We start from the raw sequence: 19,917 nt of genomic DNA, 5'->3' as shown, positions 1-19,917 counted from the left end.
AGGGCTCTTGCTCTTTCCCTTACTGCTCACTGCTCCTGGGTTCTCTGAAAATCAAAGGTGTAGCTTAAGTGCTCCTGGTCACTACATGATGAGGAATTAACCCAAGTATTTCCTGATAGACAGGGTGTTTTTCTACCCAGGGCACCAGAGGATCTCTCTGGGTGAGGTGACTTGCTGCTAACTCTATTCCCCGACCTAATGACATCCGAGCCTAGATCATCTATCCCATATCTTTAGGAAGTGAGATTTTGTTTTGTTTTGTTTTGTTTTGTTTTTTTTGAGACAGTCTCGCTTTGTCACCCAGGCTGGTGTATGATGGCATGATCTTGGCGCACTGCAACCTCAGCCCCCTAAGCAGCTGGGACTACAGGCGTGTGCCACCACACTCAGCTAATTTTTGTATTTGTAGTAGAAATGGGGTTTCGCCACATTGGCCAGGCTAGTCTTGAACTCCTGGCCTCAAGTGATCCACCCGCCTCAGCCTCCCAAAGTACTAGGATTACAAGCATGAGCCACCGTGCCTGGCCTAGGGAATGAGGTTTTAAAACCAAGGTAGTTTTATTCTAGTGATTAAATGTATTCATGTTAAATAATTTTTATTTACCACTAACAACATTTTCTCAATATAATCTTACTTCCTGGAAAGTATTTTCTCAGCTTACGTTTTCAGCCTTTTTGTTTACCTTCAATTCGTGGGTGCATTCCTTGTGTAAATGCTTCGTGTGCAGTGACAACTGTTATGTTACACTCCTCTTTCCTGCGGCTAAGAACTAGAATCTAAAGCAATCAGAAGGGTGAATAAACTAAGCAATCACCTGGGGTCCTAATCTACCATTTCAGCAAAATAAACCTCTCAGGTTCTTAGCCACATTTACTACAGAAGGCTTTATTCAAGCTAATCAAGTGCAAGTAATTAGAATCAGACAGAAAAAAAGTCCCTATCATATTTGTTATAAAAAATCCTTCCTTATCTCAAGCTTGTAAAGATATTTTACATTTTCTTCCAAAGTATTTAAGTTTTGAACTTCCACATTTAAGTGTTTGATTCATCTAGAATTCGTATTTACATTTATGAAAGAGATCCATTTTCTTTTTTTCTTCCGTATTAAATGATTATCCAAGCACAATTTACCAAACCATCTATTCTTTTCCTCACTAATCTGCTATGCTAGCTCTATTACATATACAAGGACAATGAATTTTCATTTTCAATAAGTTTTATCTCTTTCAGAAAGTTTCATTATTACACCCTTTTTTTCCCCAAGACTTATTCTTAGGTATGTGACTTTTTTAAAGCTACTGTAAATATCTTCTCCCTCAGTTTTAATTGTAGTTTCTGCCTGTTAATGGTCCACGGAAATGTATTTGGCTGATTTTGTATACGGCAGCCTAGCCAAACTTTCTTACTCTTATAACTTCTACAAGTTTTCTATGGAGACGAAGTCATCGTATTTTTTATTTCTAAGTTTTATGTGTGTGTGTTTGGGTGTGGCCTCCAAATAATACTGAATAAAAAAGATGACAGCAGGCATCTTATTCCTGATAAGAACTGTTTTAATATGTTATTATCAAGTAGTTTAAGTTTTAAGCAGATGAAGTTTTCTTCTATTTGTGATTTGCTAATGTATGTATTGATCATTCTGAATAACTTTAATTTTGTTGAAATGTTTAAAATCTATTAGGTTGACCATATGGTTTACTCCTTTAATCTGTTCATGTTAATATAATGAATAACATTTACAGAATCATAACATGGATCCAACAGTTTCAGATTCTGACTAATTTGCTTTCTGTTAGTATCATCTACACTGTATTTGGCGGCAAGGTTGAAGTAAATATCAGTATCTTTACCAAATATAGTAAGTTGGGTAATATTGCTAACAAGTTAGAAGATTAGAGCTCAAAATAAACATAGTAAATGAGGTCCAAGCTTTGAGAATTGCTCCCACGGAACGTGGCCAAGAAGGCAATAAACTGTGTAAATATAAACCTGACTACAGTACGGTGTCTGCTAATTTTCCAAAAAGCAACTTGATATTTTCTGGAAAAAAGTACCACAGAAATGAAGGTGGTGAGATTTTAACAGCTTCCACATTAAACTTCTGTTGCACAAACGGTTCCATGGCTAAAAAAGAAATTAATGGTTGAAAACACTTGTTCTATTTTATAAGCAAAAGTTAAGCTGGGATTTAATACTTTCTATGTGAACTACAATTTATAATATTCTCTTTTCTCATTTTAAAAAATACACATTGTCTCTCTTTAAAAAATAGTTTATAATCCATATGTTTCCCATGTCTCCCTAAATTTATGTATTTCCCAGGGGGTACTACTGGTGGTATGGGGTGAGGAAGAAATGCAAGGTTCCTATGGGAAAGTTAAATAAATCGTAAGTAAATGATTTTTTTTTAATAGTAAGGAAAATAGAAATCTACGACAAGGTCAAATACAATTTTCACATGAATTTTAAAGATAAAACACAAGACTTCAAATAAATTTTTTGGTCACTTCAGGCTGATCCCCCAGGTCATGTAGCAACATATGCCTGTTTTTCTAAAACACAACCCAAACTACTATGAATACAAATTATCCTTGATATCAATACAAAAACTGTCTATTATAATCACAGATTATTTATTATGCAATGTAGGGTGCAGGCAAGAGGGATTTGATAGCACTGAATACTCTTGTTTCCTATTCTAAAATTAAACTTTTAAATTATCTGTGGCATATGCTCTATTTATTTGATTAGAGAACTTTATGAAAAAAGGGTTTTAAAAAACTCCTATGAAAGCTACTTTTTAAAAACAGGAAATTATGTTTTCCCACAAATTACACTGCTGACAATTTCCTAAGTTTTCCTCTTTCACTTTGAACAACTGAAGAACGTCATCGTACATTTATAGGTTTAATAAGTTGCATCTCATTTATCAGCTACACTTTTCTGGTTAGGTCACCTACTTGCATTTCTTTGTATTCTTCCTTAGTGACCTGTCCTGATTGCATTTGTTTTTGAAAGTTTAATCTCATCTTAACTTTCACATTTGTACCATTCTGCGTTTGACTTTAGAACACAGAATATATGAATATGGTATAATATAATTCTGTCAAATGCAAAATAACTACTGTCATGATTATAGCACACATACAAAAGAACTACTGAGTCCTGACAAGCAATAAAGAAATCCCCTGTAGCTACAGCAGAGGACAACATCTAAGTACAATGCTTTTTCTGATATTAATAATACTGAATATCTGCACGCTTCTTTGAACTTTCCGAAGATTTCACCTGTGTTCTCACCAGATTGGCATGGTGTATGTGTTAAATAGTTAAAGACTGTCTTCTCTTTAGAGATTGGTAGGTCTGCCGAGTTTACTGTTAAATATTTCATGTCTTAAATAGAATTTTGTACTGAACTCCAAAGAAACTGATAGTAACTACAGAGGGAATCAGGAAAGACACTCAGCTGGACACATAATTTGCAATTATAAGCATGTTTGGAGGACAACCTCTAACCCAACAGAAGAAAATTGTTTTTATCTAGTTGGTTACCTAAAACTCACTAATCTTTTAAAAATAAATACAAACTAAGACATTTTTTGTTAACAAAGGGAAAATACACATAAGCCAGAGAAATGAATGCACACATTTTTTTTTCTAGAACAATAGTCAAAACCATTGTGGCCAGAACCATAGTATAGTAATGGAATTAGAGTTACACAACCTACAAATATTAAACAAAAAACTATTTTCCAGAAATTACCATTAATAACTCCTTACCCAAAAAGTAATTTTTATAATGACAACACGATATATCCTTCACTGATCATTTCATAAAATATTTTACTATAGGAACACCAGCACGCATATACACCACTGTCTCTGTAAACTTGGGCTGAAATCAGAGAACTGTGGGTATCTATTACATCTCATTAATTTGGGACAATCTCTAGCACCAAGCCATTAAGGGGATAAAAACATACTAATGTTATTAGACAGTATAAAACGGGTATGTTCAGCAAGTCCTGGGTCTTAATAAAAGTCTTTGTTTAAATTTAACTAAATTGCATCAAGAGACTAGCAATATTGCCACTCATTCTTAATAAAACCAACTAGAAGATCAAATGGCCAGAAACTAAAATAGCAATGGAAGGCAGAGTCATAAAAGATGTATGATGAGAAAGGGCGCATAGGATCAGTTTCAACAGGTAGTTCTGAATAACCTTTCTAAATCACCAACTAAAGGATTTACGTGCCCCTCTAAGAACATGATTGCTAAGCCCATGTGCTCTGTTCCTACAATTATAGATGATTCTCTTAAATGGACAGAGAAAAAAAGGGCTTAAGTTAAATGCTTTCTTTGAGGTGATATAGCAATATAAATCCCCTACATGGGGAAAAATGAAGATAAGACATATATTTCTTTATGAATCCAAATGTACTTTATCGTAAAAACGCAGCAGTGACAACTGTCAGAGGCGATCCTACCTGTGTTTCTTGATGCCATTGGAGAGAGCATCTCCGCCACCACAGTCTTTTTCTTCAGACATTCTGTGTTTTCTACCGCCCAAATGCTCTCCTTCCTCTTCAAAGGAGTGTGCTGTCACTGCTTCCAATCTACTCAGGGACCGCTGGGACTCGGAATCTGTGGCAGAGCAGGTTCATAGTTAATGAATTGAACTTGGGTGCGAGGCTTCGGTAACAATGGATCCCTCCCTTCATGCCTCAGGCTTTGAAACCTAAGCAGCCTACTTTGTCCCTCAATAATCCATCCGTTAACTACCTCCTCAGGGATTTCACAGAACCTGCACCCAATATAAGGCTGAAGTGGATTTATCAGAGGTACACTTACATAAGCTTACAAGTAAACAGATCTTACATAGTAAAAGACATCTCCAAAGATTACCCAGTTCTTTAAGAAATCATATTCAGTGGTTGCCCCCAAAATTTCCACCTCTTTCTTCCCTCACAAAGCATCTTAAGTATACCTTCCAAAAAAATTTTAATTTTTAAAACTCATGTATAATGAAAAAGCTGTAGTAGCTAGCTGTCCTTATGAGAAGTTTAAATTACATCCAATACTGTAGACATAAAAGCAAAGTAATTTTAAAATACTTTAAAAAGGTCGGGTCAGTGGCTCACACCTGTAATCCCAGTACTATGGGAGGCTGGGGTGGGAGGACTGATTGAGGACAGGAGTTCAAGACCAGCCCGGGCAAGACAGCAAGACGTCATCTCTACAAAAAGTTTAAAAACAAAAAAATAACAGCCAGGTATGGTGGTGTGCACACGTAGTCCCAGCTACTGGGGAGGCTGAGGCAGGAGGATCACTTGAGGACAGGAGTTGAGAGACTGCAGTGAGCTATGATCACACCACTGCACTCCAGCCTGGGCAGAATGAGACCCTGTCTCTATACAAAAATTAATAAAATACTTTTAAAAATACTTTTTCCAGGATGATAATATTTAAATTCTCAAGGACAAAAGCCCGAAGCATCCCTATAGTAATTGTCAGGCAGGCATTCTTAGGATGGAAAAGTCACATTTCCAATTGGCTATATATTCAGAGTGGTGCCATCTGCCAGTTTGGGAAGAAGACAACGCATTTTTGTACACGACAGTAGAGTTTTTAGGCACTTTCACATTCTTCGTCTCTTTTGAGTATCACAAGGATGCTTTAGGGGAGGTGAGGTAGGACAATGTGGTTATTAACAAGCATGCTAATGGTCTCTCATGGCTTGTGAGTGGGCAAGACAGGACTTGAACCCAGGTTTTCTGACTCCTTGTTCAATGTTTTATGTATTTTGGCTCAAAACAGCAGTCACTCAGTCTCCATCAAACTTTAAATGGTGCCTGAGTTTTTTATTAAAAGGGAAATTCACGATGACCTCCAACTTCCCATCTTAAGCAGAGGACAAGCCATTCCCTCATCCTCAGCTCTAGGAAAGGCTCTGATACACATTCCAGCAAACTTCCTATTTCAATAAATTTATCAACAATCTGCTAAATTTGTATTATAGCTAAACTGGTCAGGAAATAACAACGTTTTAGTGCTTTCTTTCTCCACTACTGCATTACATAATTCAGCAAAAATCACAGAACCTTACTGTTACCACATTAGGCTGACTCAGGAGAACAACAGTTGGACCAGCCCAAGTGCAGGTTAGATGATGCACCTTGAGCTCTCAACGCCGGACTCTATAAATGACCTAAGTTACTTGCAGAAAGGCTTTTAATGTTGGGAAAGTTTTGTTTTCTGTAAATATAACTTTAGTAAAATTTCTGAAAATATAGTTTTTTTCTGTCCTATACCTTATAACAAAGAAACTGATTTTTTGTTTGTTTGTTTGTTTTTTGATCTGGGCTGGGCGTGGTGGCTCACGCTTGTAATCCCAGCACTTTGGGAGGCCGAGGCGGGCGGATCACGAGTTCAAGAGATCGAGACCACGGTGAAACCCCATCTCTACTAAAAATACAAAAAATTAGCCGGGCGTGGTGGCGGGCGCCTGTAGTCCCAGCTACTCGGAGAGGCTGAGGCAGGAGAATGGCATGAACCCGGGAGGCGGAGCTTGCAGTGAGCCGAGATTGCACCACTGCACTCCAGCCTGGGCGACAGAGCAAGACTCCGTCTCAAGACAAAAAAAAAAAAAAGAGATGGAGTCTCACTCTGTCGCCCAGGCTGGAGTGCAGTGGTGCAATCTCAGCTCACTGCAACCTCTGCCTCCCAAGTTCAAGCAATTCTCCTGCCTCAACCTCCCGAGTAGCTGGGACTACGCGCGTGTGCCACCATGCTCAGCTAATTTTTTGTATTTTTAGTAAAGACGGGGTTTCACCATGTTGGCCAGGCTGGTCTCAGACTCCTAACCTCAGGTGATCTGCCCACCTCAGCCTCCCAAAGTGCTGAGATTACAGGCATGAGCCACTGCGCCTGGCCAGAAACGGATATTTTAATAATACATTTAAAGAGACATTTATTTTTCATTGTCAATTTTGGCAGAAGGAAACAAACTATCATTGAAAAAAATAATTAAAAACAACCTAAATAGTCAATAAGAGGGGGACAGTTGCCTGTCAGATGAAACAAGTTATTAATATTATGTTTACAAGAACAACTTAATGAAATAAGATTGTTTTTAACATACATAATGCTAAGACCAAAAAAAACCAGGATAATGCTTTGCAACTCTAAAATACAAGCAAAGAAATAATTTCTCTGCATTGAAGAAAGGCCAGTCTGGTTCAGGTAAGCAGATGTCTGAAACAATGGGAGCAATACAATGACAGAAGTTTGTTTAGGGCATGTGTAGAAAGAGACAGTCAGTTTTCTGGAGTAGGCACAGGGCTGTCAGGAAAGGCTGCAAAGGAGAGATGGCACAATGGCAAATTTTGAAACAGTAGAAATGGTGCTCGGGCGAAGGTGAGAGAGGTGCTCCAGGAGGCGGCAGGAACAAGATCTGCATCAGGGATGGTAACAGCCATCTTGGGGTGGTGGGGTGGGGGGTGGGTGTGGTTACACTCCAACATTTTGAAGTTTGTTTCACTTGAGAAAAATAAAAAATGTAAAAAGTCAAAATAATTTCATCTGTACTGGTCAGTATTATTTAAGATGCGGTATTAGTTTATGATTTAGAAGTCATGAAAATCATAAAGCAATGAAGCAAAACACCTCAAGCATTTATGCACAGGATAGTGTTTGCAATTTAAGAGACATCAATCATAAGGCAGGGACTTGCCCACCTAAAAAGAATTTTTTTAGCAAAAGCAGATATAAACATTAAACAAGAAACAGTAAGAGCTTCTATGAAGCAAAGACGGACTTCACAGAACAAGATTTCAACTCAGTGACTACATAGGCTTAAGATCTACGACCCACAAACTCATCAGTCACACTGAGAACCCCTGCGTGGGACCACTGTGCTGACCCCTAGGGATGCTCCATCAGATGACAGTGCAAACCCTTGTCCTCTGTGATTAGCAGCCCCTGAGTCACCCCCTCGGTGCCCCCTCTTTGTCCTCACTCTTCTCCCTGTCTCCCTGTGCCTCCACCTCTTTTTTCCCCTCCCCTCACCCCCCTCCTTACTCCTCCTCTATACCTTGCTCTCAAACCTCTTGCTATAATATAGTCAGTCTATCCCCACCCTTCCCCTGAAGGGCTCTGAGAAAGGTCACTAATTACTTCCACATTGCAAAGTCCAATGGTCATTTTTTAATTCTTATTTTGACTCATCCACCACATCTGATGCTGCTGAATTAATTCCTCCCTTCCTCATATCTTGTAAGGCCTGTGAAGTGAAGGAAGCATAAGATCTGGTCCCTGCGCATGGCCCAGCAGCGGGAAGTGTTTTGTGAACAAACGAGTTCAGTAGATTTCTCTAGGTGATCACAGGAGTCTGAATGGGGGCAGCGGGCCACAAAGGAGGCATCAGTCAACTTTACAGAATGGAGAATGTTGTATCAGGAAAGAACTGTGGCTGACGATTGAGCTGCATTTGCTGACAAGGAGTAAGAGTGGTGATGAGGGCAGTTACAATACAGGAGCTGTCCCAAGCAATAAGAACACCATGGTCAACAAAGCGAGGAATGCAGTGTGCAGTGAGATGGCAGCGGAAGGCACAGAATGGGTGGACATGAGACTGTGAGTCAGTCTTAAAGCTGACTACATAGGATAAATAAAAATCAAACACAGGCCAGGCGCGGTGGCTCACACCTGTAATCCCAGCACTTGGGGAGGCTGAGGCAGGTGTATCCCTTGAGGTCAGGAGTTCAAGACCAGACTGGCCAACATGATGAAACCCTATCTCTACCAAAAATACAAAAATTAGCCAAGCATAGTGGCACTCACCTGCAATCCCAGTTACTCGGAAGGCTGAGGCAGGAAGAACTGCTTGAACCCAGGAGGTGGAGGTTGCAGTGAGCTAAGATTGAACCACTGTACTCCAGCCTGGGTGAGACAGTGAGACTCTGTCTCAAAAAAAAAAAAAAAAAAAAAAAGGCAGGTAGTGGGAAGAAATATAAAATGAAGCTAGGGATGAGGTAGTCTCCCGATACATGGCATGAGGTTCTGTATACTCACTAGAGAAATCATACACTCTGAGCTTTCTAGTTTCAAAGGCAAAGAAGTAAACATCAATTACATGATTTACAGTGCCTGTGAAATAAAAACTAGTTGCTTAAGCGCCAAAGCTCAGTGATTTCTAGTGCAATGAATAGAGAGATGTGGAATGTACATAGTGTGAAATAGTTTGGGCTTACTCTGTCAGTAACAGAGAAACATTCTTGAGAGATTATACCTTCAAAGCCTTGGTCACACCAATCTATCGCTAGTACAGCATCGTTTCACGTGGAGACTCACAGTTCTACAGATATAAAACATGTTTAGCTCAATACCAAAGAGGGCATAGCCACTGTGGAGGTTGCTGATGAAAGTCAAAGCCTATCCATAGAAGTTATTTTCAAGTCTCCCTGTAAAACAAATCAGTGCTACATCTTGGTATCTATGAAGTGATAATTCAATCTTTTTTTTCTTGAGATGAAGCCTCGCTCTGTCACCCAGGCTGGAGTGCAGTGGCATAATCTCGGCTCACTGCAACCTCTGCCTCCCCGACGCAAGCGATTCTCGTGCCCCAGCCTCCCGAGTACCTGGGACTATAAGCGCGCGCCACCATACCCGGCTAATTTTTGTATTTTCAGTAGTGACAGGTTTCACCATGTTGCCCAGGCTGGTCTTGAACTCCTGACCTCAGGTGATCCGCCCACCTCGGCCTCCCAAAGTGCTGGGATTACAGGCATGGGCCGCCACGCCCCACCGATAATTCAATCTTAAAATTCTGGGTTCTTTGATGTTCCCCTACATATAAATATCAAAATGTTAGTGGGCAATATATTAATGTCTTAGTAGAAAGCAGGAAGTAATGGGAAGAGGTGCATCCTGCCTCCCATGTGCTGGCTGCAGTGCTCTCTTGCAGTAGGGTGAGGCCATGACACTCGGGCTTTCAGGACAAACAAGGGGAGGGAGGAGGGAGGAATGGGGAGGTGGTAATTAATGGGGATGAAGTTTCAGTTTGGGATGACAAAAAAGTTCTGGAGAGAGATGGTGGTGATGGTTGCACAGGAAAGTAAAGGTTCTTAATCCCACTGCATTGTACACTCAAAAAGGGTCACATTGGAAAGTTTATGTTATATATATTTTACCACAATAAAAGCAAGAACAAACAAACAAAAACCAGGCAAGCATACAAAAACCTGTCCCTAAAAGCCAATGAGCTAGCTATCATGTTGGATGCATGGACTACATTCTGGTCTGGTTAACTCTTACCTCACTGCCAGGAAAACTGGTCGATTTTTCTAGAGCTATATTTTTTAAATTATTATTATTATACTTTAAGTTTTAGAGTACATGTGCACAATGTGCAGGTTTGTTACATATGTATCCATGTGCCATGTTGGTGTGCTGCACCCATTAACTTGTCATTTAGCATTAGGTGTATCTTCCTAAAGCTGTCCCTCCCCCCTCCCCCCACCCCACAACAGTCCCTGGAGTGTGATGTTCCCCTTCCTGTGTCCATGTGTTCTCACTGTTCAATTTTCACCTATGAGTGAGAACATGCGGTGTTTGGTTTTTTGTTTTTTTTTTTTTTTTGAGACGGAGTCTCGCTCTGTCACCCAGGCTGGAGTGCAGTGGCGCGATCTCGGCTCACTGCAAGCTCCGCCTCCCGGGTTCACGCCATTCTCCTGCCTCAGCCTCTCTGAGTAGCTGGGACTACAGGCACCCGCCACTACGCCCGGCTAATTTTTTGTATTTTTAGTAGAGACGGGGTTTCACCATGGTCTCGATCTCCTGACCTCCTGATCCGCCCGCCTCGGCCTCCCAAAGTGCTGGGATTACAAGCGTGAGCCACCGCGCCCGGCCGCGGTGTTTGGTTTTTTGTCCCTGCGATAGTTTACTGAAAATGATGGTTTCCAGTTTCATCCATGTCCCTACAAAGGACATGAACTCATCATTTTTTATGGCTGCATAGTATTCCACGGTATATATGTGCCACATTTTCTTAATCCAGTCTATCGTTGTTGGACATTTGGGTTGGTCCCAAGTCTTTGCTATTGTGAATAGTGCCGCAATAAACATACGTGTGCATGTGTCTTTATAGCAGCATAATGCAGCAGAAGGAAGGTATTTTTACAATACACATAGCCAGATTTCAGACAATGGCAGCCTGTCGTTATTCTTTTTATTTCGCACTCCATTTTCCCCTTAACAAACATACACATTTCTATAACAGGCAAAACCACTCAAAAATGTTAGGAAACTTCTGACCCCTGAGAAACTGCATGAAAGATTTATGAAACAGCCCTACATTATTTACTGAACTTTTGATGAGCACTTAGGAAAATCTGTGCAGCCCTGAGTAATGACGGGAAATGGAATACTGTTGATAAGCACTTATTTGTGGGTGTGTTTACTCCCATCTAGTTCCAAAAGGATTCAGGTGACTCAGTCGATGATTATATTTTATAGGGAAACCATCAAGCCACGTGCAGTGGTGTGCACCTGTAGTCACAGCTGCTCGGCAGCCTGAGGTGGAGGATCACTTGAGCCCAGGAGTTTGAGACTAGGCAACAGAGCGAGACCCTGTCTCTCAAAAACATTAAGAAGTGTCAGAATAACACTTTGAAAAACATATATTTTACAAGATAAAATGCTCTAGTTTACAGAAGCATTGAAGGGGGACAGAATCTTTACCTGATTAGTTCCTCAATTAAAACAGCAGTATTAATAGAATTAAAATGTAAAATCCCACAAAGTTTGCTTTAATGTGATAGGTCTACAATGGCCCAGATCTTTAAAGTTCTTTTTGTTTTGTTTGTTTGTTTTGAAACAGACTCTTGCTCTGGTGCCCAGTCTGGAGTGCAGTGGCGTGATCTCAGTTCACTGCAACCTCCACCTCCTGGATTCAAGCAATTCTCCTGCCTCAGCCTCCCTAGTAGCTGGGATTACAGGCGCCCACCACCACGCCCAGCATTTTTGTATTTTAGTAGAGACGGGGTTTCACCATGTTGGCCAGGCTGGTCTTGAACTCCGGACCTCAAGTGATCCACCCAATTTGGCCTCTCAAAGTGCTAGGATTACAGGTGTAAGCCACTGCACCTGCTCTCACATCTTTAAAGTTCTGTCCATGTTAGAACTCAGAATTATTTTAAGCACATTCAGATTGAACACAGTCTCCTTTCTCATCAAAATAGCATGGAAGCCAATCAATGGCTATCACCAGGTTATGGTGACTTTAACTTTACTCTAGAATTAAGAAGATCCTGACTGCTATGCTCCTTTTTTTAATTGAGAGAACTTTCCAAGAGTTGATTTGTTAATTTTTCCTACTATTAAAAGGCTGAAAGAAGAGGCCATAAAGTTCACAATATAAACATGCCAACAATTCTTGTAAGTTATCCTGATAAGCACTTTTTTATCCTGACCTTTGGAAACCAGCCTGAGAACAAATAGTACACAAAGCAGCAAGATGGGGAAGAACTGTGGATAACGTCCAAGTCACCCTTCCTCCTGTTACTGAAGGTAACAGAAAACAGCCAGGAAACGCACACATGCTTAATTTAATACCTTTATTGTTTATGGTTTCCCATGTACCAGGCATGTTCTGAAAAAGTCCAAAGCAACCCAAGGTACAGCTTAAAATATCAGTGCCAAATTTTTATTTAGCCTTGAGGTATAACTGCATAAACTCAGAAATAGCACAGTAAATACGAAGAACACAAAGAAAGTAAACACAACCTAACACATTTAAAGTGAATCATAAACTGAAAACCAGGATGAGTCCAGAGGGGGCTGCCAAGAGACTGCTACAATAATTTACTAAGGAAGTGACAAAAGCTTGAAACAGATTCTTGGCAGCAAGCAACAAGAGTCAGAGACATTCTAGACAGATCCTCTCTGAATGATATCCAAGGTCAAAATTAGCCAAATGATAGGGTATTGCTCGTGACAGAGTTTCTTAAAAGTACCGGCTCATCCCCAAGCAACTAAATCTACTACTGTTTTCTACAACTTGTAACATCTGCACATGTAATTGAAGATGAGGAGTTATACAAACTGTAGTGTGTGGGCTGCTGGAAATCTTACGTGGATCTATTTTGGGCTACCAAATCCAGAGCTTCCCAATTTGTCTTGTTTCTCAACATTATTTTTAGGAAGGTCACATTATGCATTAACTCTACAAAGAAAACAATTCTAGAACTAAAGGCCAGTTGCAGAATAATCCATAGTTAGAAAACAAAGAATTTTCATGTGACTTCGATGAAATAAGTCAACATTTACTAAGTACCTACCACACATCAGGTAAAGTGCAAGTTGTTGAAGCAGTTTGGAAAGATGAATGAGATATGGCTGGTGCCCTCCAAGTGTTCAAGATTTAATAGATGTACTCTTACAACTGCTGAGAAATGCTAAACCTGGTTTCAATTTCATGATATATCCATCGGTTTTGCCCATCTACACTATTGGATTTTATGCATTATTCATGCACATTTCAACCAAAATAGCATTAAGGGGAAAGCTTAGCAAGAAAGCCTTTCTAGAGCAACTGATCTCAACATGTTTCTCAAAAGGAAAATGAACACACAGTAAGAAAAATAATGCGTTCTGAACCTACAATATTCAAAGAGCAGGAATTTTCCATGAAACTGCTCTCAGACTAGTTACTAAAGAATAACCACCATGAAATTAGTTATTTAACCAGTAATAAGTGTTTCAAAAACAACTCCTTAGAAGATTATGAGAGATTCCTAAAGTCATGTACCTTTAGTTTTCTCTCCTTTAACTAATTTTCATCTGCCCCCTCCCTGGTAGCAAGTATCCTATCTCCAACTTTATTGTAAGCCCCTTGGGAACAAATGTCATTTTTTAATGTCAATACTATCGCATCCCTCCTTCCTCCTTGCTACCCATCCCTACTCTCCCCCTACAGAATCCAAAGTGGTGAATATAGATGCATAAAATCACCATGCATTTCTGATTATCTTAGGCTCATTATTGAATATCAATATATTTTTAAGGAGGACAGAAACATCAATGACATTTCTTCAAAAACCTGCATTCGACAAGCATTTAGAGAACTCTGATTCTGTGCTATGTACTTCAGGGATGTAAACAGATATGGTCCCTATTATCTTTTTTTCTTTCTTTCTTTTTTGAGACAGAGTCTCGCTCTGTTGCCCAGGATGGAGTGCAATGGCATGATCTCGGCTCACTGCAACCTCCGCCTCCCAGGTTCAAGCTATTCTCCTGCCTCAGCCTCCCAAGTAGCTGGGATTACAAGCATGTGCCACCATGCCCGGATAAAGTCTTTTGTATTTTTAGTAGAGACAGGGTTTCACAATGTTGGCCAGGCTGGTCTCGAACTCCTGGCCTCAAGTGATCCACTCGCCTTGGCCCCCCAAAGTGCTGGAATTACAGGTATGAGCCTCTGCGGGGTCCTATTATCTTACAGACAAAATACAAGGAGGCTATAAAAGAGGTGTAAACTGAAGGAAACACAGAAGAAGAAACTAATTCTGCCTGGAGGAGTCAGGAAAGGCTACCCAGGAGAAGAGATATTTGAGAGCCTTGGTAGACAAAGTAGCAAAAAGAAAAAGCAACACTGATAGGGTAGAAATATATATGAAGAACCACTTTCTTCTTCTATAAAGCATTTCTATAAGCTTATTTGAAGAATACTTTATCCACAGTGGTTTCTCATGATATCTTTTTGTTTCAATGTGCGTGGATGTCTAGCCCTTTTCCCAGGAAGTGTTCCCTTACAGCTATAGCCGAAATTTCACTTGACATAACCATTTCATTCCTTAAACACACCCACTCCCACACCTACACACACAATGCGGACAAAATGTGATGCTTCATTAAATTTATCTCCTTTTAAATAAGTTTATACAATGGAATTTTATCAAATTGTGGGGAAAAAATCTGTGTGCTTTATGGAGTTTTATGAAATGTTTCATCACTGAGCTTACTGGAAAAATAATTTTCTCAAGCGATCCCGGGGGGATGCCAGGGGGCTGGAAAAATTCTTCTCCTACACTGCTGGCTCTGCACCAAGGCTTGCTTCACCCACCGTATGAGTAGATTTCCATTGATCTTGCTTATCTGAAAAAGCTTAAAGGGATATGATAAAGGGAAATAGGAAACCACATGGACTTTAGATCTAATGAAGTTATCCCTTTATTTTAAAGTAACACGAGTTAACTTTTTAAAAGATTAAACATTTAGTGAAAATATTTTTAAAATTTTTTAAGAAAAGTAACTTGAAAAATCTTTTTTTTTCATACCTTCTCAATATCAGAATCGGCTTGATTTCATCTATCATCATGATTTAGGGGTTAAAATTAAGCTTCAAATTAAGTGGAGGTTTGTATAGTTTTCATTGTTCTTTTCTAACTGTGCATCCAACTGCCTGACATCACTACTGCATCTGAGGCCTGGAGGAGGCACTGGTGCAGTAAGTGGAGGGAACAAGGGGACAAGATGAGTGTGAAGAGGCAGTAGGGTCTGGATCATGTCGAGAGCCTTGGAGGTCCATGAAGGCATCTGAGTTTCATTTTAAGTGCAATGAGAAACCACTGAAGAATTCTAGGTGAGGGAATGCGATGATGTGATTGTCAACAAAGGATCACTATGGCTGGTGTGTACAGGATGAACTTCAGCAGGCCAAGGCTGGAAGCACCAAGATCAGTTAAGAGGCTAGAGGAAAGTAGGTGCAGTGCGGGTCACCATAATGAGAGCTAATATCTGCCAGCCCCTTAGTGTGCCTGGCACTGTTTTAAGTACACTACAAATATGTATTAGTTAATTCTTTGCAATGATCCTATGACCCATTTGCAGATGAAGACATGAGGCATAGGAAAGTGAAGTAACTTTCCGAAGAGTAGGGGAATTGGTAGAGCTTTGACTGAGCAAGAGCCTTCAGCTTAAGTACCTATACTTTTAACTGCTACCCTCCATTAGTAAAACACAGATGAATTCAAGGTATGATTTGAAGGCAGAATGGCCAGGCCTTGATTCTATGTCTCACAGGAATGTCACGAATCACTCCTAGTTTCCGGCTTTAGGAGATGAAAGAGGTGCCATTTACAAAAATGAGGCCAATTCCAGGAGAAACAGCATCTGGGAGGAAGAGCAAGCATTCGTTTTTTATACATAAAGCTGACAGCTGAATATGTAAGTCTCTAGCAAGAGATCAAGGCTGGAGATATAAGTTTGGGGACTGTGGCAGTCGGGACAAGGGCTTCCCCAAGACGTCCATGTTCTAATCTCTGGAACCTGTGAATATGTTACCTTTCATTAATAAAAGGGACTTTGCAGATATGATTAAGTTACGTATCTTGAGATGGGGAGATTATACTGGATCATCTGAGTAGGTCCAGTGTAATGCCATAGGTCTTTATAAAAGAGAAGGAGCAAGACCAGAGTCACAGGCAGTCAGAGAGAGACTTCCAGATGGAGGATGGGGCCTTGAGCCAGGGAATGCAGGCAGGTCCCCAGAAGCTAGAAAAGGCAAGGCAGCAGTCTCTTCTAGAGCCTTTAGAAGAAACACAGCCCTGCGGACACCTTGATGTTGGAACTTCTGACCTCCAACTGTAACAGAATATATTTGCATTGTCTACTAAGCCACTAAGTTTGTGGTGATCTATTGTAGTAGCAACAGCAGACTAATACAGGAATTTTAAGTTAGTATTTAGTTGTACCATATTGAAAGCGTAGGTGAAGGAAGCAATAACTAAACAAAAGTCTCCTTGAGAAGTCACAAGGAGACGGGTACCAGAACAAATGAGGAAGAGATGGCCTTAATGAGGGGGGATCATTTGTTCTCTTGTAATAGAGTGAAGGAGGAAATGGGGATGGAGGCTGGTGTGTAGAGACTACAGCAGGAAGATGAAGTCATTCCCACATGATGGCTTTGATGATTTCAATGAATTGGGTAGCTAGGTCAACAGCAAGTCAGCACTTGACAGGGCATCTGAGTCTTCATTTTAATGCAGTTTCTATACTGTGCCAAATTATCCCAAAGATTTTTAGTAGGAAATAGGAGTAGCCACAAAAGAGCTACTATGTTCATGCAGATGTAACAAAACTCAGGTGTGCTATTCAAGGCAAGGAGGAGAAAATACTTGGCACCTGACCCTTGCTCCATTTCCTATAGCCATGGCAGAATGTGCTGATGAGCCCAGGCATTTGGACTGAGCCTCAGGATGCTTCACAACACAGCAATCCACAAAGCAGCAGATACTGCAAAACAATCTGAATTGGCGCTTGAGATGAAATGTATTTGCCAGTCCTGATCGAGGGACTATGGTTCTTTTTCTCTCTTCCTCCCAAAGGAGATGACTATTAAAATATTACTGAGAAACAGAAAGATAGTGGCTGCTAGATGTCTATCAACAAGAGAAGAATTAAGGAAACTGTGACATAATTATATCATGGACTTTCATGCAACCTTGAAAAAGAACGAGCTAGAGCTTATAACATTGACAGGAAAGATTTCTAAGACAAGTTGTCAGGAAAAAGCAAGTCCAGGGCAATTACACTGCTCCTTCCATTCATGACTTAAAAAAAAATCTATATATACACAAGCATATATATATGTGATGCTCAAAAAAGGTCTGTAAGAGAGTATATCCAGCTGTTTATCAGAACCTCTGAGGAGGAAAAGGAGTGCATGATTAACTGGGATAACAGGTGAAGAGAATTTCACTGGGTTCTCATGTACTTTTATATTGAATTATTTAGAATAAACATGGGGTTCTTAAATAAAATTTTTTAAAGGGTTTTTTTTTTTGTTTGAGACAGGGTCTCATTCTGTCACCCCCAGGCTGGAGTGCAATGGCACGATTACAGCGCACTGCAACCTCTACTTCCTGGGCTTAAGCGATCCTCCCACCTCAGCCTTCTGAGTAGCTGGGATTACAGGCATGCACCACCACGCCTGGCTAATTTTTGCATTTTTAGTAGAGACGGGGTTTCATCATGTTGCCCAGGCTGGTCTCGAACTTCTGGGCTCAAGAGATCCTCCTGCCTCGGCCTCCCAAAGTGCTAGGATTACAGGTGCTCAGCCACCATGCCTGGCCATAAAGTTTTATTTTTAAAAAAGAATATATAAGACAAGCAACTGAAGTATCTGGGCTGTTTTATATTCCAAGCTCTATGCATTTAGACCTATCATCCATCTTGCAATTTTCCTTTTTGGATGCTCCCCATAGAAGAAGCACCACTGGACTTGGCACAGGGTGGACGTGTAATAAATGTCAGCAGTCTTAAGTGTCACTCATTCTCCCTCCGACCTCGCTCAGACAGGCTAAATACTTCCCTTGCCTTGTCACTCATTCCATCGATCTCAAATCCTACCTTCTCTTCCCAACATGAGTCACTGTTCACAAATCCTGTATTTAATTGACAACCCATCATCACTATAATCTTCTGTCCAATTGTTCCCAAATCTGGCTATGAAAATTACTTCTTCCCTTTCTTTTACTTCTATCAAACCTATTAATAATGTTCCTATTTGTCTTAATCAATTAATCACTTCCCCATCGATGTACATTCTACCAACATCATTTTCCACGTCCTGTATTATCATACCATTTTCTTCAACTTCCTTAACCTAATCTTCAGTTCTCATCTCTCCTGTCTCTCACCATGCTTCCTCTCTTTCCTGTCCTATTATGAATTTGATCCTTTACTTCCAATACACCAAGATTTCTTGCATCTGTGATCAAGTGTTGTGAAACTCAGTAACTGTATATGCTCACCTATTATATATACATTTCATTTTCTCCCATACAACAATTAATTTTTCTCAGTCCCACTGATCTCCAACCACCCCCTTCCATGTTCCTTTCCCTTCTCCCACCCACACTTGCCTCGAAAAATTTGAAAGTAAATTCCAAAAAGGTCAAAACTACTTAGCAGTACCTCCTCTCATCCTCGAATCTCCATGTGCATTCCCCATTTTTTAGCACTGAGTATCACCAGGCACTGTTCTAACCACTATCTAAACAGAGAAATTCATTTAGTCATCACACGACCTATTGAAATGGACACTATAATTATCCCATTTTAATTATGCGGAAACTATGAACAGAGAGGTCATGGAACATGTCCCAGGTCACACAGCTGGCTAGTGACAGAAGCTCTGGAGTCTATGCTCCTTGCAGAAATGCTATGCCACCCTTTAGCGTGTGTTTCTGAGGCAAAGTTAAACACCTACTCTTCTCTGCTCCAGACACATGGTGGTCTCACCTCTACTGTGGCACTTAGCATACTGTGCTATCACCAAGCACTTGTGCTTGGTTACCTGTATTCTTTATATAAAGACCTCTTCGAAGACAGAAACTGTCTGTCTCTCCTTACAATATGTACTAATGCCTGGCACTAGGAAATGGTCACCCAGTAAAGGACAAGTCAAATGTGAGCAGTTTTAACAGCACTCTAACCCTAGCCTAGAATACATCTTCAGTATAGGCAGACTGTGATGAATTTCATTCCACACTTTCAGACTCCGGCCTTAATAACATGACACACAAAAAATCTGGGGAGCAATACTGATACATCACTATCTGTTTATTCCAGGAAATTCTAGGTAACATCTGCTCTAAGGTGGTGGACTCAAGGGGACATTGCTCATTTAGGTGGTGGACTCTAAATCACCAACAATGCAGAGGGAAGGATCCCAGAGTTACCTGACAGCGCATCATAGAACTCGTCCTCGCTAAGGATGCTGGCGGGTGGAGAGCCTTTCACCAGAGACTGCTCTAATTCATGATGTTCAGTGGCCAGCGTCTCCAGTGCTTCTGACAAGATTTTGTTTTTTTCTTGCTCTTGTTCCAATTTAAAATTCCTCACCTAGAAGAAAACA

The 19,917-nt window shown here is 40.4% G+C and overlaps 1 protein-coding gene across 5 annotated transcripts in view; it reads right to left on the bottom strand.

The window, feature by feature from the left end:
* The window catches only part of OSBPL1A (oxysterol binding protein like 1A), a 234,893-nt gene that overhangs the window by 58,315 nt on the left and 156,661 nt on the right, over nucleotides 1-19,917 (bottom strand). For all 5 annotated transcript variants that reach the window (XM_055235932.2, XM_063614806.1, XM_055235945.2 and 2 more), the window contains 2 exons: nucleotides 19,742-19,904; nucleotides 4,490-4,646 (listed from right to left, as the gene is read on the bottom strand). In XM_055235932.2, coding sequence (XP_055091907.1) covers nucleotides 4,490-4,646; nucleotides 19,742-19,904 — 320 coding nt within the window. The remainder of the gene's footprint in view (nucleotides 1-4,489; nucleotides 4,647-19,741; nucleotides 19,905-19,917) is intronic.

Source organism: Symphalangus syndactylus, chromosome 1 (genome assembly GCF_028878055.3).
Source record: "Symphalangus syndactylus isolate Jambi chromosome 1, NHGRI_mSymSyn1-v2.1_pri, whole genome shotgun sequence".
In the NCBI taxonomy this organism is placed as follows: Eukaryota; Metazoa; Chordata; class Mammalia; order Primates; family Hylobatidae; genus Symphalangus; species Symphalangus syndactylus.
This window is presented reverse-complemented; position numbering and strand designations above follow the sequence as displayed.